Raw genomic sequence first — 21706 nt, forward strand, 5'->3', positions numbered from 1 at the left:
AGAGCAGCGGTGGTGTCCCCAAAATCACCACAACCGTGGGTGGCGTCACGGACAATATCCCCAAAACCAAACCACCCCTTTTCACTCACGCACAAGGAGCGCCGCTCGAGTTCCCGGGATCCGGCCCATCGCTCGAGCCACCGAGCAGCAGCGGCCGCAGAGCAGCGGCAGCCGGACCCGAGCAGTGGGAGAGCGCAGCGTCCCCTCCTCTGCCCGCGACACTAGACTTCTACAGTAGGCACTGTGAAGTAAAATCATGATGTAGTGGGACCTGGAAAGTGCCAGAGGTCCCATGGATGCGATCCTGAGGATGTCAGGCACAGAAGTGAAGATCGGCTGCTGTGTAATATTTAGTAGACTAGACACCGCAATAGGGCAGCGTGAAATTAATTACGCATCCCTAATACATTAGTATATGAGCTTGGCAGGGAAGATTTATGGAAAGGTCACAATTTTTGTTGTAGGTCTGTAGGAGAAGGAGAAATACAGCAGGGACTAAAACTTAACTTTTACTCTATAGCTAGATAAAATCAATATTAATAATAAAGTGCTTGTGCATAAATTGTGCAAACAACAAAATGCCACATGGCAACGCATAGGCTTGATCTCACCCAAGCTTCATCCATGGGCTGGACTGCACATCGGTCCCAAGGTGAGAGGTCACAGGCCGGAAGAATTAAGTGGACAGGTATGGTGCAAAAAACCCTGTCGTGCCCCGTGGATAGACTTCCGCCCTGACAAGGGCAGCACCCAAATAAGATGTCTGCCCCGCAACCACAAAGAGAAAAACAAATAATTCCTCCCGACGCATTTCCCTCTCAATAATAAGAGTTCCTCAGGGGAGACGGAGGAAAAAATTGGGAGAGATCGACCTGCAGTGGCAGGGATCAACACAGGCCAAAAAGGTGATTAACCTATGTGTGCTAGGCAAATGGTGGAATTATTTGTTTTTCTCTTTGTGGTTGTGGGGCAGACATCTTATTTGGGTGCTGCCCTTGTCAGGGCGGAAGTCTATCCACTGGGCACGACAGGGTTTTTTGCACCATAGCTGTCCATCCTTTTCTTCCAGCCTGTGACCTCTCACCTTGGGACCGATGTGCAGTCCAGCCCATGGATGAAGCTTGGGTGAGATCAAGCCTATGCGTTGCCATGTGGCATTTTGTTGTTTGCACAATTTATGCACAAGCACTTTATTATTATTATTGATTTTATCTAGCTATAGAGTAAAAGTTAAGTTTTAGTCCCTGCTGTATTTCTGCTTATGCTTTTTGGACTATTGGGCATTACATTTCTGCTTGGCAGACCTGCTATTATACTGTAGGAGAAGGAGACAGAATTGGTAATGCTTGGGAGCTAGAGTAGGACTATTGTCATGATGTGACTGCAAGTGTCATGCCACCAAAGATGGGAGCAGCACAACACAGAGGGTACACAAGGAAAACAATACAAAGGTGGACCCTTGCACTAGGGAGAGGGGAGCAAGGTCACTTGCTAACACTCACCTGAGGCTCAACCCTGCACTCCCTAGCATCCCTAGACGGGTCTTTCCCTCCGTACACCATCACGTGCATAGGTACTTGCTGGCCCTAAACCCATAAACTCACCCTGGCTTGTGAAGGCCAGGACAATAAGACAACTGGAGGATGGTAAGACAGACGGGTGGGAAAAATCACTCCTTGTTTTCTTCAGTAGGAAACTTTGCAGCTGCAAAAGAAACAACACCACAGCTATGCAGCGACAAGCTCCTTCAACATGGTCAGCTTATATATAAGCTATAGCCAGCACAGAGCGGAGTGAAGTGTGGACATTTATACCAGAAGGGAGTGGCTGTAGCTGAAGTTACCCCTACCTGTTAGATCACTGCAGGATATGAAACTTAACCCCTTCAAAATCATGTGGAATGAAATATGTTCTAACTCAGTAAATGACGAGTGGGCGCTAAAGCGGATCTGCTATCCACAATACGCTGTTACCTTCTGATCCCAGATCCCCCCAAGATCGCATCAGGCTGTGACACAATCGTGACAACTATATGGCAACTTGTTGTATTCTGGAGCAAGATCAATACAACTTAGGTGCTGTATACAGAATGTCTATAGGAGGTTGTTGCAACTTTTGATGGCCACTCCATTGTGCAAATAATATGTGGCTACTCAATGAGCAATACCTATATAGAGATATCATCCTCTTAAATGTTCTCCCTAGTTTCTAGAGCCATCACTTCTGCCATATATCTCAGCTTGGTATCTTACCCATACTTCTCTGTATTTTTGCTGTCCTAAGTTGCTACCGCACTTCCATTTCCTTTCTGCTTTCTCAGATAAATCAAGAGAGTTATCATGCTGCGTAATGTGTAAATAGGAGTGTCCCCTACAAACTATTTCCCTTTCTCAGCATTTAGAGATTTAAAGGTCTTGCTTTTAATGGAGCAGGGATCCTATTTGTATAATGCAGAATAGATTCCACTGTCTAGAGCTTTTATCCATTTAAACATCTTTAATATTTTACATTGAAAGAAAGAGGAATCAATCTCCGCTGTATCTTAGCTCTCATTCTGGGGCTCAAATAACAGCACTGGCAGAAATGCTGAGAGGGAGAATCAGAGGAGGCGAATACTGTATATGATAGGCCTGATGGGGAGGGGGGACATCGGGGCCAGCCTGAGACCTTCCAATACTGGGAAAATAAAGAGACGATGGGAAAACACAAACCAGAATGAACAGTTAGAAAATACGCAAGAAGGGAATTTCCACGCTAATTATATTTTAGAATAATTTAAGATTTAGAATAAAAGGTTTCAAGATTAGAAAACATGATGGTTTTCTATCAGAGACCGCAAGATACTTGACTATTAGTTATGGTAGGATTAGCAGCTCAGCACTATTCTGTTAGGAAAAGATGCAATGCCAGAAACAACCAGTGGACAGAGGTGGCGCTGTCTCTGTAAGAAAGCAGTCACGACTCCTAATCCTATACAAGCTCTTTAACTGTAATCATAGAAGGAGTTCTAGGCCATGGTGGGCAGCCCAACCCAACTAAGCCTCATACCCCTTCTTCATGGGTGGTGTAAGCCCTTTAAGAACTCCTCCTCTTAAAAAAACACCAACAATTAAAGGTTAAAGAGGTTATCAACTATTTTTACATTGACAGCCTAGCCTTAGGATGGGTCATTAATGTCTGATTGGCAAGGTCCCGCCAATCACCAGCTTTCGGTGCCACCACAGACAGCAGGCAGCCAGAAATGCTCAGTTGTGGAGCTGTCCCACCAGCTGATAGCGGCTGGGTACTGCACTTCAACCTCCCATTCAAATCAATAGGAGGCGGACTTGCAGTACCCGATGGAGGCTGCTATCAGAAGATGGGGCAGCTCCGGAGCTGAGCATTTCCAGCCACCTGCTGCAACCACCGGCACCATAAGCATGTGATTGGCGGGTGTATCGGGTGTAAGACCCCGGCCAATATAACATTGTTGAGCCACCCTAAGGATAGGCCATCAATGTTAAAGTAGTAGCCAACCTCTTTAATTGTCTTCAAAGGGCCGATTAACCTTCTCTACCATTCATTTGGGGGATAGTTGGTGATATGAATCAATAAAGGAAAAGTTCCCTGTTTTTAATATTTTTCGCCAGAATATAATAGGGCCTGGTCTGGGCAAAATCTCAAAAGTGAAAGAGTTAGGAAATTTAAAGATAAGTCTCTCCTGGCCTAGCTTTAGAGGAGATATGGACATCTTCTTGGTTTGTAAAATACATTCCAAGATTCACCGCCACCATTGTATCAAATTCTTGCTTTCTTTAGGTTATACAGCCCTGATCTTTAATGCATAGGTGAAAAACCAGAGCCATAGCTAGTCTTCCTCTATCTTTATCTAGACATCTTGGTTAAATCAAGTTGATTTGTTGGCACCTAGGACCCAGGGAACATAGTCCAGTTAACCCCAGACATGCAGTTGGAAAAAAATACATTGCAATTGTACTATACAGCTTATATTCTTCTTTTCTGATCAAGCAATCCTTTATTATGGTGGATCCCTTGTCCGTAGCGTTGTCTAACCCCCTTTCAAATGTCTCAAATCCTTCTGTGACGCCCTGGGCAAGCCAGGGGTCACAGGTCATTACACCACCACACCCTACACCCCAGTTAGGAACATCAAGGCTACCAAAATCCTTGTTGCCTTCCTCCAGGGGCTGATGTTCACACCAGGGGGTGGGCCAGACGGTTGGCTCCGCCCACCGAGGAGTACACAGCCCTGGAGGCGGGAAGAACCAGGGAGATGAGTGTTAGAGATTAGCTCAGGGGGAGCTTGAGTGAGGAGCTAAGTGAAGGAGTAAACAGTGGAGCTAAAGAGAAAGCTGAAGTAACAGAAAAGGAGTAGAAGTGAGAGTAGTAAAGCCTGAAGTTGGTCCGGCTGTGTGCCAGGACAGTGTCAGCAAGGTCAGCAGACGACGGTGACAGTCCGCAGGGGTGACTGATCGGAGGTTGCTGGAAGGACCGCGGACGGGTAGTGGCCCGGCGGTCTGGAGCAGTATACGAAGAACAGTCAGCACCAGGGCAGGGGCCTCTCGGACCCCGGCAAGGCTAGGAGTCGCCGTAAATTTGCCAAATCCGTCAGTGAAGGGGACGTCTGTCTCCAAACAACCAATTCCCGATTGAAGGCAACAGTCCAACCATTGAGGAGAGACACCGCCACCGCCAGGGCACCAGTTTCTCAGGGCCAGCGCCTGCGGGCAAAGTAGGGCTCCTCCGGCCCATATCCAAGCCGGGGAGCGGGTTACCAGAGGGAACCCATCGATACCAACACAGAAATATTAGGTGCAGGAAAAGGGACATCACCGTCACCTACTGGGGAAAGCAAGTGCAGCCGTCCGTGGGAACTGTCTTTCCAGCCGTGTGTTTTACCGAGAACTGTGTCAACGTTTCAGGCTGAGTGAGTACCACAGTGCCGCAAGGCACAGCGCTGCCCCCGCGTCCCTGCACCCCACCAAGTCCTGCATCTCCCACCTCATCACTGGGCCCCGGGATCACCAACCCCTACCCACGGAGGGGCAACACAACAACTGGCTGCTCCATACCATCCTTCCCGGGATCCCCATACAGAGCAGCGGTGGTGTCAACAAATCACCACAGCCGTGGGTGGCGTCACGGACAATAAACAATCCCCACACCCAAAAACCCCCTTTCACTCACGGGCGAGGAGCGCCGCTAGAGTCCCCGGGATCCGGCCCATCGCTCGAGCCACCGAGCAGCAGCAGGCCGCAGCAGCCGCGGCAGCCGGACCCGAGCAGCAGTGGGAGAGCGCGGCGTCCCCTCCTCCGCCCGCGACAACTTGGCGTCACGAACAGGATCTTACCGCTCTGCCTTTGGGTAGAGGTGCGCCTTGTAACCGCCGGAGGTATCCGGCTGAAAAATTTCAGAAGTCGCCATCTTTGGCGCGAAAAGGTTCCCGCTCGATCGTCTTCTCGAGTAGCAGAGGCGCGAAGGCCAAAACCCCGCTCCAATAGAGGAGGGGCCGGAAAGAAGCTAAGGGGGACGCGATGGCGGCTGGATGCATGTGAAGGTGGCGGTACAAGCAGAAACACTGAGACCCCCACAGTCCGCCGACCCTGGCAAGGAATGTCCACCCCACCTAGTTATGCGGAGGCTACCGAGTTGGTGCCCGGAACAGCGGCATGGCTGAGGGCCCGGACGGCGGGGATCTGCCGCCACTACCGGAGCCAGATCTGCAGACTGATGGAGCAGTGGACCGCAGAGGTGGAGGCGATAGCTGCTGTTGCACGAGTATATGGAATGGAGGCCATGATGGAGGAGCTGGTGAGTGACCCACGCCCCTGTGTCCCCGAGGGACCGGCCGCTGCGGCTGAGGGACCCGGTCTGCCCCTGGCTCCCACGCCACCTCCGTCCTCTTTACCCGTACACCGTGCTGCGCCTGGCCCGTCGGGCGTACCCCCCTCCGTGACTGTGGCCATGAGAGTAGCCAGCCTGGAGGCTACGGCAGCTGGTAGCCACCCGCCTGGTACAGAGGCCGACGATAGTGATTCCGGGCCTGACACCGAGCCCATGTCAGAAGAGGATGGGCCCACCTCCGCTGAAAGTCCGGAGTAGGGCAGCGGATGCCCGCTGCAGCAGTCCCCGTTGGGACCACCTGTGTGTATGTTTGAAAAGTTTGAAAAGTTTGCAAAAATTAAGTAATCAACTGATGGAGTAACCAGATTGTCTACAACCGTGATTGAAAGGAAACCGGCCGTTGCCGGCACCGTTGTCCCCGTGGGGACCGTTTAAAAAGTTTGCATGAGGAACTGCTCATGGACAAGCCCGTGAACTTGCAGGGCAACCACAAACATTAGTGGCTTGTAAATAAGTTGTTTTACCGTTACCGTTTCCGCAGTTGCCGCCTCCGGAGAGGCAGGTTGGAGGGAGGGCCCTCAGCAGAGCAGGCTGGGGCCCAGCCACCACAGGAACCGGTGGCTACCCTCTGGAGGGGAAGGACAGATCCCGCTCGGGTGACTTGTGCTGGACTTGGGTCAAGGGGTGCTGCCTGGGTTTTAGGGGCAGCATCAGGGCCAGGTTGCTTGGGTGGGAGAGAGCGGAAACCGTAGCCGTAAACCGTTTTGCAACGTTTAAGAAATGTGCCTCCCATTGTGGGATGATATTATGCATTAAATGTTACCGTTTACCTTTTTATACTTTACAGAAAATAAAACCGGTGTTGGACGGGCAGCCCGCGGACGGTCTGCATTTTGCTAAGGGGGAATGTGACGCCCTGGGCAAGCCAGGGGTCACAGGTCATTACACCACCACACCCTACACCCCAGTTAGGAACATCAAGGCTACCAAAATCCTTGTTGCCTTCCTCCAGGGGCTGATGTTCACACCAGGGGGTGGGCCAGGCGGTTGGCTCCGCCCACCGAGGAGTACACAGCCCTGGAGGCGGGAAGAACCAAAGAGATGAGTGTTAGAGATTAGCTCAGGGGGAGCTTGAGTGAGGAGCTAAATGAAGGATTAAACAGTGGAGCTAAAGAGAAAGCTGAAGTAACAGAAAAGGAGTAGAAGTGAGAGTAGTAAAGCCTGAAGTTGGTCCGGCTGTGTGCCAGGACAGTGTCAGCAAGGTCAGCAGACGACGGTGACAGTCCGCAGGGGTGACTGCTCGGAGGTTGCTGGAAGGACCGCGGATGGGTAGTGGCCCGGCGGTCTGGAGCAGTATACGAAGAACAGTCAGCACCAGGGCAGGGGCCTCTCGGACCCCGGCAAGGCTAGGAGTCGCTGTAAATTTGCCAAATCCGTCAGTGAAGGGGACGTCTGTCTCCAAACAATCAAGTCCCGATTGAAGGCAACAGTCCAACCATTGAGGAGAGACACCGCCACCGCCAGGGCACCAGTTTCTCAGGGCCAGCGCCTGCGGACAAAGTAGGGCTCCTCCGGCCCATATCCAAGCAGGGGAGCAGGTTACCGGTGGGAACCCATCGCTACCAACACAGAAATATTAGGTGCAGGAAAACGGACATCACCGTCACCTACTGGGGAAAGCAAGTGCAGCCGTCCGTGGGAACCGTCTTTCCAGCCGTGTGTTTTACTGAGAACTGTGTCAACGTTTCAGGCTGAGTGAGTACCACAGTGCCGCAAGGCACAGCGCTGCCCCCGCGTCCCTGCACCCCACCAAGTCCTGCATCTCCCACCTCATCACTGGGCCCCGGGATCACCAACCCCTACCCACGGAGGGGCAACACAACAACTGGCTGCTCCACACCATCCTTCCCGGGATCCCTATACAGAGCAGCGGTGGTGTCAACAAATCACCACAGCCGTGGGTGGCGTCACGGACAATAAACAATCCCCACATCCAAAAACCCCCTTTCACTCACGGGCGAGGAGCGCCACTAGAGTCCCCGGGATCCGGCCCATCGCTCGAGCCACCGAGCAGCAGCAGGCCGCAGCAGCCGCGGCAGCCGGACCCGAGCAGCAGTGGGAGAGCGCGGCGTCCTCTCCTCCGCCCGCGACACTTCTAACTGTTATTGCCAAATTAAGCTATTGGCTCCACATTTTCCCACCATAGAGAGGATTAATATACTACCGCACCTCTGTCGAAGAGCCGTAACATAGAGTACCGTATTTTCTAGGATATAAGACGACTTTTTAACCTCTAAAAATCTTCTCAAAAGTCGGAGGTCGTCTTATACGTCTTATGCAGCGGTGCACGTGTGGCGCCCCTGAGTAAATCAGGGTGCCACAGGGTACTGCATCCTTACCCAGGGTGCAGGACCTACCCCCCCATGGTTCCAGGTTCTTAAGAAACCAGTGTCACTACCAACAGCACCACAAATCCCAATCAACACCTCGCATCATGACCTGTCAGACACACCAGTGGGTTGGTCTAGCTGGAATAGGGCCACCCTCCTGGGGGTCAGGCAGACTGGTGAGAGGGAAGGAGTCAATTGAGTTTGAGTTGAGGTGAGGGGTCAAGTAAGAGCCCTCAAGGAGAGAGAAGCTGGGGAGACTGAGCTCCTGGGGAGCTAGGCGGTGGTTGGGTCGCAGACGGTGGTCCGGGACCAGAGGAGTCGGGGACCGGTGGCAGTGACATTGGAAAGGGTGCGACAGACACAGTCTAGGAGTACTGTTGGCACCAGCTAACCCAAAGAAACTGACCGGTACCAAGCACAACGGGGTACAGGACTCTAGGTCAGGACCTGATTCTACGTCCTGGCAATTAACCTTTCCACAGAGCTCAGAGATTGGGGGCATCAGCACAACGTGGGGGACAGGGTTTTCCAGCCAAAAGCAGCCCACTGAAGTCCCAAGCGCCAGCTCCCAAGAGCACAGCTACACTTTAGAAGGGTAGTGGGGCCCTAACTGCTTCAAGCCGAGGGGCCACAGACAGACACTAAAATTGTGCACGGAGGTGGGCTCTGGGGCCATCAAGTGACACCGGTGGGAGCGGACACCTGGACAGGCTCTCCTGTAGCAACTGTGACATACGGAGAACTTGTTTATCTGCAGTGTATGTGTCTACTTTATAATCCTAATCCTGCACCATGACTACCCACAGTGAGTACCTCGCTCCCCCCTGCACCCTGCGCTCCCAACTAATCACCAACACCCCTGAGTCCGGGGCCATCCTTACCTGTGGAGGGACAAACATCAGGCTGCTTCACTCCATCTGCCCCGGTACTCCCCACAGCAGCGGCGGTAGTCCTATTACCACAACCCACAGGTGGCGTCACAAACTTATCGCCTGTAAATACCCCACTTTCATGGATCCAAGTGTCCGCCGAGCTGGGTCCAGGCCCCTCGAGCCACCATGATCCCGGATCCGAGCAACCCGACCAACACCGGGGTGGTACACACGGTGCCGTCATGGCTTTACACACAATAAAAGATGTTCTCACCTGTCCTCAGTTCTTGTGGTGCCTCCAGCTGCTTTTTGCAGGCCGCAGGCACACATACCCCTCCGTGATAGAGTCCGATGCACAGAGCGGCCGCTGCAGGATGTCGTCATGGCTTTACTGCAGTTGAATGCTTTACGGCACCACAAAGCATTCAGCTGAAGTAAAGCGCTGACAGCAGCGACGGCAGCCCTGTGTATTGGACGCAATCATGGAGCGGTCTATGTGTCTGCGGTCCACAAAATGCACTCCACCATGATCGTGTCCAATACACAGGGCCACCGCTGCTGTCAGCGCTTTACTGCAGCTGAATGCTTTGTGGCACCGTAAAGCATTCCACTGCAGTTAAGGCATGATGACATCCTGCAGTGGCGGCTCTGTGCATGGAGGCACCGCGGGAATGAATGATAGGTGAGAACATCTTTTATTGTGTGTAAACCATGGCATAATAGGAGACAAGAGGGAAACCAGCAGGATGGCATTATTAAACAATGGGCGTATTACAGCAGGGGACATTACTAAACAATGGGGACATTACTGCAGGGGACATTACTAAACAATGGGGACATTACCAAAAAATGGGGACATTACTGTGTCGCGGGCGGAGGAGGGGACGCTGCGCTCTCCCACTGCTCGGGTCCGGCTGCTGCTGCTGCTGCGGCCTCTGCTGCTCGGTGGCTCGAGCGATGGGCCGGATCCCGGGGACTCGAGCGGCGCTCCTCACCCGTGAGTGAAAAGGGGATTGGTTTTGGGGATTTATTGTCCGTGACGCCACCCACGGTTGTGGTGATTGTGTGGACACCACCGCTGCTCTGTATGGGGATCCCGGGAGCGGTGACAGGGAGCAGCAAAGTTGTTAGTTCTCCCCTCCGTGGGTAGGGATTGGTTGTCCCGGGGCCCAGTGATGGGGTGGAGGATGAGGGATGGCAGGCCAGGTGCGGGGCCTGGTGAGGTGCAGGGTCGCGGGGGCAGCGCTGTGCCTTACGGCACGGTGGTACTCACTCAGCCTGAGACGGTGACACAGTTCTCGGTAAAACACACGGCTGGAGAGACGGTTCCCACGGACGGCTGCTGTTGCTTTTCCCCGGTAGTTAACGGTGACTGTCTCTTTCCCTGCACCTTGTGTAATGTTGGTAGCGATGGGTTCCCACCGGTTACCCGCTCCCCGACTTGGATATGGGCCGGAGGAGCCCCTCTTTGCTTGCAGGCGCTGGCCCTGAGAAACTGGTGCCTTGGCGGTGGCGGTGTCTCTGTCATACGGTTGGACGGTTGCCTTCAATCGGGACTTAGTTGTTTGGAAACCCGGAGGTCCCCTTCACTGACGGATTTGGCAAATTTACGGCGACTCCTAGCCTTGCCGGGATCCGAAAGGCCCCTGCCAATGGTGCTGGCTTCTCCTTGTGTACCGGTCCGGTACCGCCGGGTCACCACCCGTCCACGGTCCTCATGGCACCTCCGATAGGCCACTCCTGCAGACGGTCACCGCCGTCTGCTAACCTTGCTGTCTCTGTCCGGGGCACACACCCGGACTCACTTCAGTATGCTCTCTTGCCACTTCACTACTCCTCACTTTCCCTCTTTCCACTTTCACTGTCAAAACTGAACTGCTGCTTTTCCCTCCTCCCAGGACTGTGAACTCCTTGGTGGGTGGAGACCAACCGCCTGGCTCCACCCCCTGGTGTAGACATCAGCCCCTGGGGAAGGCAACAAGGATTTCTGGTCTAGCTTTGATGTGCCTGACCGGGGTGTAGGGTGTGGTGATGTCATTACCTGTGACCCCTGGCTTGTCCAGGGCGTCACAACTGCAGGGGACATTACTAAATGGGGACATTACTTCATGGGACATTACTAAACAATGGGGACATTACTGCAGGGGACATTACTGCAGGGGACATTACTAAACAATGGGGACATTACTGCAGGGGACATTACTAAACAATGGGGACATTACTGCAGGGGACATTACTAAACAATTCTATATTTTAACTGGAAAAGTTGGGGGTCGTCATATATGCCCAGCCGTCTTATACGCCGGAAAATACAGTAACCACGAAAATCAGGTTTGGCACACCTATCCAATTCATGTATCATGGTGACCCATTTAGTTGAGTAGCCTGCGTGCAATACTACATTGCCGCTTCTATGGCCTGAAACACACATCCGTGAAACACGTGCGTGTTTTGTCCGTTTCTGTATATACCGGAGACACGGCCAAACGTGCACCAATGTTATTTAATGTTTGAGGATACATGTGCGTTTTTCATTAAGGTCCGTGGGTCCATGTGCGTGCTACGTTTGTGTCTCTGTTTTGCACGGAAGCATGTCTGTTTTCAGCACGCAACACGCAGCACGGACCCAATGAAAGTCAATGGGTCTGTGCGCACGTCCGAGTGACACGGACGCATCTCTGTTTGCTCCCTGTACTTTTTGTGCTTTTTTCATGTGATGTCGGTCTTTTTTCTTTTTCTGTTTCGTTCTCTCCCTCAGTCCGTAGGTCAGTCGGTCTCTCTATGTCTGTCGGTCGGTCTCTCTGTCTTATCTGTCCCTCTCGCTGTCTATCGGTCAGTTCCCCCCTCTCTCATACTTACCGTTTCCCGATCTCCGGCGCGGCGCTGCATGGCTGTTCTCTAAACTCCGGCGGCTTTTCATTTTTTGAAAAAGCCGGCCGTCATTAATCAATCTCGTATTCCCTGCTTTCCCCGCCCACCGGCGCCTATGATTGGTTGCAGTGAGACACTCCCCCACGCTGAGTGACAGGTGTCTCACTGCACCCAATCACAGCAGCCGGTGGGCGTGTCACTATGGAGTATAGAAATAAATAAATAATTAAAAAAAAACGGCGTGCGGTCCCCCCCAAATTTAATACCAGCCAGATAAAGCCATACGGCTGAAGGCTGGTATTCTCAGGATGGGGAGCTCCACGTTATGGGGAGCCCCCCAGCCTAACAATATCAGTCAGCAGCCACCCAGAATTGCCGCATACATTATATGCGACTGTTCTGGGACAGTACCCGGCTCTTCCCGATTTGCCCTGGTGCGTTGGCAAATCGGGGTAAAAAGGAGTTCTTGGCAACCCATAGCTGCCACTAAATCCTAGATTAATCATGTCAGGCGTCTCCCCGAGATACCTTTCATGATTGATCTGTAAATTACAGTAAATAAACACACACAACTGAAAAATCCTTAATTAGAAATAACAAACACAAACACATTCCCTGGTTCACCAATTTAATCAGCCCCAAAAAGCCCTCCATGTCCGGTGTACTCCAGGATGGTCCAGCGTCGCTTCCAGCTCTACTGCATGAAGGTGACCAGAGCAGCAGAAGAAACCGCCGCTCCTGTCACCTCCACGCAGCAAATGAAGAGAGTCGCGTGATCAGCTGTGCTGTCACTGAGGTTACCTGGATCCAGCGGTGGATGCAGCGGTGGCCGCGGGTAACCTCAGTGACAGCTCAGCTGATCGCGCTACTCACCTCAGTTGCTGCGTGGAGCTGACCGGAGCGGTGGTTTCTTCTGCTGCTCCGGTCACCTTCATGTAGCAGAGCTGGAAGCGACGCTGGACCATCCTGGAGTACGCCGGACATGGAGGGCTTTTTGAGGCTGATTAAATTGGTGAACCAGGGAATGTGTTTGTGTTTATTATTTCTAATAAAGGATTTTTCGGGTGTGTGTGTTTATTTACTGTAATTTAAAGATCAATCATGGAAGGTTTCTCGGGGAGACGCCTGACATGATTAATCTAGGATTCAGTGGCAGCTATGGGCTGCCAAGAACTCCTTATTACCCCGATTTGCCAACGCACCAGGGCAAATCGGGAAGAGCCGGGTACTGTCCCAGAACAGTCGCATATAATGTATGCGGCAATTCTGGGCAGCTGCTGACTGATATTGTTAGGCTGGGGGGCTCCCCATAACGTGGAGCTCCCCATCCTGAGAATACCAGCCTTCAGCCGTATGGCTTTATCTGGCTGGTATTAAATTTGGGGGGGACCGCACGCCGTTTTTTTTAATTATTTATTTATTTATTTCTATACTCCATAGTGACACGCCCACCGGCTGCTGTGATTGGGTGCAGTGAGACACCTGTCACTCAGCGTGGGGGCGTGTCTCACTGCAACAAATCATAGGCGCCGGTGGGCGGGGAAAGCAGGGAATACGAGATTGATTAATGAGCGGCCGGCTTTTTCAAAAGAGGAAAAGCCGCCGGAGCAGTGTGAACGCCGTGCAGCGCCGGTGATCGGGGATCGGTGAGTATGAGAGGGGGGGGACACTTCAGTCACTCGGGGGATTAGCGGTCACCGGTGAATCCTTCACAGGTGACCGCTAATCAGTACACGGCACACAGACAGAGCCGCGGCATGACAATGAAGTCGGGTGAAGTTCACCCGAGTTCATTCTCATCGCACTACTCTGTCTGCTGTCTGCCAACATGTAGTAAACGACATTTTGCATCACACACGGACATTCCACACGGACAAAACAAACACATGTCAGTTAAGTTTCCCACGCACACACGGACATTTCACACGCACATACGGCTAGCATACGGGATACATACGCAGGCCACACATACCATAAAAACGGACCTAAAATACGGAAAACGGCCCCGAAAAACGGCCCGTTTTACACGGACGTGGTTTTAACGGATGTGTGTTTTCGGCCTAAAACGAAGGACCATGCCTCACTCTGTACCACCCTGAAAATCCCTAAACCCAGCTGTCTTTACATGTTTCTTCCAGGGAATTTAATGGTTTAGTGAGATAGAATTCCACAAATCCAGTCTTTTGCTCTAAAGGTGTGTGTGATAGGCTCAGTCCCTTGGACAAGCCAAGTGCGCATATGTATAATAGCTGCCAAAAAAAGGTTTATGGTAGCCTTAAAAAGACTCTGTCACCAGGTTTTCTGCTATCCAATCTAAGAACAGCATAATGTAGGGACACAGGGCCCAATTTCAACAATTCAGTATATCACTAATTGGGCTACTTGCTGTAGGTTTGATAAAATCACTATTTTATCTCCTGCAGGCTTTCCGGTTCTCTGAATGCTGAACTGTGTATTACCCTGCCCACACCAATGAGGCAGCGTTCTGTGGATACTGTGAATAGGCAGTGGTGAAGGTGGGGTTAACCAGAGTTTATGAATCTGGAGGACTACATGGCAGTAGGTTTACTAGTCCTCAAGTAATACATTTTTACTGATAAAATTGGGATTTTATCAAAACTACAGGAAGTGATACATTGTTGGAATCAGGATCTCTGTCTAGGTGGCAAAACCTGGAAACAGATTCCCTTTTAAAAGGAATCTGTCACCAGGTTTTTGTTATTTCATCTGAGAGCAACATGTTCTAGGCAAAGAGATTCTGAAACTAACCATGGTTATCTTAGATCACTGTGTGCAGTTGTTCTGACTTTATCTCAGAATTGAGTGTAGAGTGCTGATTGAGCTTCACAGCACATACCAGGCTCTCAATAGAGATCATGCATTGACTGTGAGGTGTAAATCCCAGCAGGGGGACTGGTCATAGGGGTGCTTCACACACAGCGAGCTCACTGCCGAGATCGCTGCTGAGTCACGCTTTTTGTGACGCAGCAGTGACCTCATTAGCGATCTCGCTGTGTGTGACACTGAGCAGCGATCTGGCCCCTGCTGCGAGATCGCTGCTCGTTACACACAGCCCTGGTTCGTTTTCTTCAAAGGCGCTCTCCCACTGTGACACACAGATCGCTGTGTGTGACAGCGAGAGAGCGACAAATGAAGCGAGCAGGGAGCAGGAGCCGGCGTCTGACAGCTGAGGTAAGCTTGTAACCAAGATAAACATCGGGTAACCAAGGTGGTTACCCGATATTTACCTTAGTTACCAGCCTCTGCAGCTCTCACGCTGCCTGTGCTGCCGGCTCCGGCTCTCTGCACATGTAGCTGCTGTACACATCGGGTTAATTAACCCGATGTGTACTGTAGCTAGGAGAGCAAGGAGCCAGCGCTCAGTGTGCGCGGCTCCCTGCTCCCTGCACACACAGCTAAGCGGTGTGCGTTGGTAACTAATGTAAACATCGGGTAACCATACCCGATGTTTACCTTAGTTACCAGTCTCCGCAGCTTCCAGACGGCGGCTCCGTGCAAGCGCAGCGTCGCTTGCACGTCGCTGCTGGCTGGGGGCTGTTCACTGGTCGCTGGTGAGATCTGCCTGTTTGACAGCTCACCAGCGACCATGTAGCGATGCAGCAGCGATCCTGACCAGGTCAGATCGCTGGTCGGATCGCTGCTGCATCGGATCGCTGGTCGGATCGCTGCAAGTGTGAAGGTACCCATAATGAGTCACACCAATGTTAATCACAGAGCAAGCAATAAACCCTTTAGTATAGGTAAACAATAGCTGGACACAGATAAGAGAAGCACAGATGTTTTTACTTTTTTAACCCTCACAGCATTCTGTCCTCAGCTGCCATTGCAAAATCCTGGTGACAGATTCCCTTTTAGGGGTATTCCCATCTCCAAGATCCTATCCGAATATGTAGTAATAATAATAGAAAATACCTCCAATCAGAAATATAGTATAGTTCTCTTGATATAGCTATGTGTCTAAAGCGGGCTTTACACGCTACGACATCGCTCAAGTGATCTCGTTGGGGTCACGGACGGAATTTGTGACGCACATCCGGTCGCTTTAGCGATGCCATTGCGTGTGACACCTATGAGCGATTTTGCATAGTCGCAAAAACGTGCAAAATCGTTCATCGGTGACATGGGGGTCCATTCTCAAATATCATTACTGCAGCACTAACGAAGTTGTTCCTCGTTCCTGCGGCAGCACACATCGCTCCGTGTGACACCGCAGGAACGAGGAAGCTCTCCTACCTGCCTCCCGCCCCCAATGCGGAAGGAAGGAGGTGGGCGGGATGTTCGTCCCGCTCATCTCCGCCCCTCCGCTTTTATTGGGCGGCGGTTCAGTGACGCTGCTGTGACGTCGCTGTGACGCTGAACAAACCGCCCCCTTAGAAAGGAGGCGGTTTGCCGGTCACAGCGACGTCGCAGGGAAGGTAAGTAGTGTGATGTGTCCGGGCGAAGATTGTGCGACACGGGCAGAGATTTGCCCGTGTCGCACAAGCGATGAGGGCGGGTATGCACAATGGCGATATCGGTACCGATATCGCAGTATGTAAAGCGGCCTTTACCATGTGTGCAGGGCATTACAGTAGCTTAGACATCCATAGACATCCATCATTATGACCATGAGCTGCTAACTAAGGCTGTGCTCACATCAGTGGTATTTTGCCGCAGGGCTGGATCCGGTACACATGCGTTTCAGCTCCATTCATTTCCTATGAAATCGTGCCAACATCGGTCACATGCGGTCACATGTGGTGCATGTGACCACATCCCGCTTCAACTCCTTTGGAGGTGTATTGAGCTGAAACGCATATGTACCAGATCCAGCCTTGCGGCAAAATACCGCTAATGTCACCGTGGATTAATTGTCACTCTATCAGTGGATGTAACCATGGATACTTAAGCTGCAATGCCCTGCACATGAGGTAAGAGACATGGCTATATCAGGAGAATTATACTACATTTCTAATTGGATGTATTGGGAATATTATTATTATTCCACCTACTACATATTGGGATAGGATCTTGGAGATGGGAATAACCCTTTAAGCTGTTCGCAAGGAATCCCTCATCAACTGTTATTTGTGGGTAAAATATAGTAATAAATTGATTTCATACAACGCCACGACAGTGCCCATTGACGTCAAAGCATTGTCTGTGTAATGCAGGGCATTACAGGTCCTGCAAAGAAAGAAAAACTCTTTCTAGCCATTCTGCACTCTGGATAGATGAGACTCCTGAGCGAATGATTTATTAACTCCTAATACACCAATAGCAAAGGGTATAAGAATGAAGTTAAAGCGAGGGGTATGTCGGATTTTATAAAATGAGCAATAAAACGAATGTGTAGGTTGCGTTACTGTCTGCCACTGACCTTACAGAAGCCTCAGAAGCAGCTCTGCTTTATCCTTCCTTCCCACCCTCCTTCCCACCCTCCTTCTCTCTCCGGTGTCACCTCTACTCATACACATTACTTCACATGCATGGCTGAGAAATCCTGCAGCTCACTTTTCAAAACCGCGGGCTTGCTGAGGTAAGTCTTTTTCTTTCTGAAGACCATCACTCTGTTGTCTCTATGGAAACCTTTATCTCAATCAATGTATGTAAGGAGAGAGTGGTACTCCTCTCACGCTCCTCCCCATCCCATACTGGAGAGAGGATGGTTGAGGAAGGGAGGGGGGGAGTTGATAAGAGCCGGCTAGTTTCTCAGCTTCTAATGGGACGTTATTGGGCTAACACCCACTGCACAACAACATAATAGGTAGAGATGACCCACTGCTTCTTTGGGGTCCAACATAAGAGACCACTTTAGGTCACTTGAGAAGCTTCTCTAGATGCTGCAAGTTGTTCCACCTAACAAAATGCTGACGTGAAGCCATCTCCGCACTTTATCAAGTTCTAGGCTTGTATTCTGGCTTGTTTTGATGACCATGTAGATGTTTTAGGGGTCTTGTTACGCATCCTGGAGCCTTTATTTTTTGCTGGGATATTTTTCGTTGGGCATATCTGGAAATATGATTTCAGATGTCTCCTAAGGGATTCTAAATCAGGACCGAGAAGACCTGGAGACCAGGTTGATTTTTATGCTTGGTCCTACAGACCCCGAGTTGGGTAAAACTGGCCAATCATGGAGATCCATGGAATGGAACTGTGTGCAATTGCGGTGGTTATTGTACTGTTCATAGCGGTCCTCAAGCAATTTGGAATATTGGAACCTATGTCTATGGAAGGTAATTAATCACCAATTCTGTCTCCTTGTATAAATACGTTGGGTCATTGCAGATGAGTTGTAGTCCATTTAATGGGTATAGCAGAGCTGCATTTGTTGTTTAACTCCATAGGCTCAACTATATATCCTTTAAGGTAATATAGAATATATACATGCAGTCCTATGTAAAAACAAAGATTATATGCAAAATTCAGCTCTGCAACATTTGTATTACTAAGCTCCAAAATAATTAATGTAAGTGCAAACAAGGCAAGATGGATTCAAGAAGTTTTCGGCACAGGGGTAGGTTGTAGGGGTAAAGATTTGTAGGGTCTTGCCGGTTACAAGAGGAAGACTAGGACGTGAACTCAGATTCTCCAATGCACTTAGATAATAATAACAAATCCTGTGTGGCAAAGGCAGGAAACACTGAGAACTGGCATCTGCGATACAGATTTATGGAAATCAATCTGTAGAGATGAGCGATGTGAATCAGCAGCTGATGGAGAGAAAGGTTACAAGGCTGCAATCCTCTACTGAGAGTGTGGTACACCAGCAAATGGATCTTCTACTGCCAGAAGGTCTGCTCCAAAGTGGCACGTGATACGCTATTAGAGAACCCTAAACAACAAGGCACCCCTTACTATATGTTCTTTAGAAAAACTAAACTGACCATGTCCACCTAAAATCACAAAATACCTTCACTAAAAATGATAATCTGGTGCTTCGGGGTTTATCTAACATTAGGAAACTGGATAATAACCACAATGGCCTCTATTATAGATACCACAAGTGTAGTCATCCAGCTTTTCTAGAATCCTCAATGGTAAATCTTGGTTACGCAGCAATATGGTTGTGGAGAATGTAGGACTGAGTTTCTCGGTAGACTTGGGAGCCCAGGTGAACACCCTTTAGGAGGCGTCAATTAATGATTAATCAAAGTAGGCTAATCAATGACTAGTTAAATTAGAATAAATATCATCTTGAAACAAGTTTCCTTTTAAAGGGAGTCTGTCACCAGGTTTTTACCACTCAATCTGAGAGCAGCATAACGTAGGGGCAGAGATCCTGATTCCAGCGATGTGTCACTTACTGAGCCGCTTAGTGTAGTTGTGATAAGATCACTGTTTAATCAGCAGTAGATTATCATTACAGAACTACCTGCCGTGCTGCAGGTAGTCCAGCATATTCATGATCTCTGTATAACTGCTAGATCTGCAGCAGAGAAAACATTGATTTGATCAAAATGACAGCAAACAGCTCAGTAAGTGACACATCGCTGGAATCAGGATCTCTATGTTTACTTTATGCTGCTCTCAGATGGGGGAGCAAAAACCTGGTGACAGATTCCCTTTCAAAAAACCAATTCCAGGAAGAAAAGGTAAAATATTTGGGCATAGCCACTGTGGGGTGATTTACATTTCCCACAGACACTGGACCTTTAAACTAAAGGCTGCTTTACACCAGACAATCTATCGTGCGATAGATCGTCGGGGTCACGGTTTTTGTGACGCACATCCGGCATCGCTGGCGATGCCGGCCTGTGTGACACCTCCTAGCGACGCAGTATCGCTCACAAATCGTGAGTCGGGTACTGCTCGCTAGGTTCCATAATATCGTTTAATTTAGTTGATCATCGTTTCCGTGGTAGCACACGCCGCTCCGTGTGACACCACGGGAACGATGAGCAGCTCACCTGTCTCCCGCGGCCGCCGCCGGCTCTATGTGGAAGGAAGGAGGTGGGCGGGATGTTTACATCCTGCTAATCTCCGCCCCTCCGCTTCTATTGGCCGGCGGCCGTGTGACGTCGCTGTGACGCCGAACGTCCCTCCCACTCCAGGAAGTGGACGTTCGCCGCCCATAGTGTGGTCGCACGAGAGGTAAGTATGTGTGACGGGGGTTACTGACTTTGTGCGACACGGGCAGCGATTTGCCCGTGATGCAAAAAGGACGGGGGTGGGTACGATCGATTGTCAAATCGCACAATCGGTCGTACCATGTAAAGCAGCCTTAAGTTGTCAGTATTATCCATATGAAATGAAAAACACAAAAAGAAAAGTTTAAAAAAACAAAACAAAAAAAAACAACTTTACATAAATATCAGTTTTTGGAAGAAAAAAAAAAGAGAATCGTAAAGTGAAAACTTTTGGAAAAAGGTTTTCCCCATATACCTATGCTTGTATTAGGCCGGGGACATACGAGCATAGAGAATCGGGTGCGATTAGCTGACACTCGGCTCAAACTCTGCTGCGAGCATGATCCAAGCGTCATTCACTGTGATCCGAGGAGAGGAGAAGATGTGAGGAGAAGATGGAGAGATTAATCTTTCCATCTTTTCCATTGCCTGTCATCTGAGTGCATTCTGATGTTTCCCACGCTCCCATAGACTTGTATGGGAGCTTGTGACCTGATTTACGGAGGCACTTTACAGCATGCTGTGAATTTTTTGCTCATGCCTAATCGGCAGGAGAAACAACCCTCAGCTCTACTCTGCATCATGGACTAACATTGGTCCGGGTGCAATGTGAGATTTTCTCACATTGCACTTGTTCGCTTTACACGCTAACGTGAGCAACGACTTAGAGGGGTTTACACAGGCATGATATGGATGCAGAATGGGGGTCTGAAAAATGTTACTAATAATTGTATATTAACCAGTTGTTATGCCATGGGTCAGCTTGAACTTTAAAAGCCAAAGAAAACTCTATAGGCATGCAGGCTTTACTAGCTGCCACTTTGGGCTCCTTCACACGCCCGTGAAAATCACGCACGTGTTTGACAGACGTGTCAAAGGTGCGGTTTCCCCTTCGTGAGCCGTGTTTATGGCACACGTGTGTTCTCCCTTTGTTATCCGTGATAACACACGGAGAACAGGAACTTTCTACTCACCTGTCCCTGGCTTCGCTGTCCGTGGTGCTGATCTTCGTTCTCCGGTCCTGCCGTCTCCCCGCTGCTGCTGCTTCTGGCCGCAGTGAAGTGAATATTAAATGAGCATAATGAGCGTTGGTCGGCAGCAAGTGACAGCAGCGGCAGAGACAAGAGGACTGGAGAAGTTGAGTAAAGGTTTGTTGTTTTTTTTCTCTGACACGTGAGTTTTCTCCGGTGCTTGTCACACGGGACCGCATCCACACTACATCCGTGTGGTCCGTATGTGGGCCGTGTGACACCCGTGCTGCCGGAGAAAACGTGGACATGTCTACGTGTAGCGCACACGGACACACGTATGCTCCACACGTACACACGTTCCATGGCAAAACACGCAAGTGTGCGCAGACCCATTGATTTTAATGGGTCTACGTGTGCCCATGTCTCCGGTACGTGCAGGAACGGACCTAACACGTACCGGAGACACGTGCGTGTGAAGGGGGCCTTAGGCAGCGTTATAATATGTGCTTCAAATTGAAGGATTTAGGCCCAAATTTAAAGCAGATCTAATCAGGCCTCACACATATACACACCCTGTGTAAAAACATGGACATGTGAGCCGCCCTATCGGTCATAATGGGTACGTGTTT

The 21706-nt window shown here is 50.3% G+C and overlaps 1 protein-coding gene across 4 annotated transcripts in view; it reads left to right on the top strand.

Moving 5' to 3' along the window:
• The window catches only part of KCNIP3 (potassium voltage-gated channel interacting protein 3), a 248401-nt gene that overhangs the window by 125188 nt on the left and 101507 nt on the right, over positions 1 to 21706 (top strand). The window contains exon 1 of one of the 4 annotated variants that reach the window (XM_075346190.1): positions 17672 to 18213. The exons of 2 other annotated variants lie outside the window; for them this stretch is intronic. In XM_075346190.1, coding sequence (XP_075202305.1) covers positions 18111 to 18213 — 103 coding nt within the window. In that variant the 5' untranslated portion in view covers positions 17672 to 18110. Of the gene's footprint in view, positions 1 to 17671; positions 18214 to 21706 lie in introns of those variants that run through there. One more of the 4 variants, XM_075346188.1, reaches the window with a different exon arrangement.

This window comes from Anomaloglossus baeobatrachus, chromosome 4 (assembly GCF_048569485.1).
Source record: "Anomaloglossus baeobatrachus isolate aAnoBae1 chromosome 4, aAnoBae1.hap1, whole genome shotgun sequence".
In the NCBI taxonomy this organism is placed as follows: Eukaryota; Metazoa; Chordata; class Amphibia; order Anura; family Aromobatidae; genus Anomaloglossus; species Anomaloglossus baeobatrachus.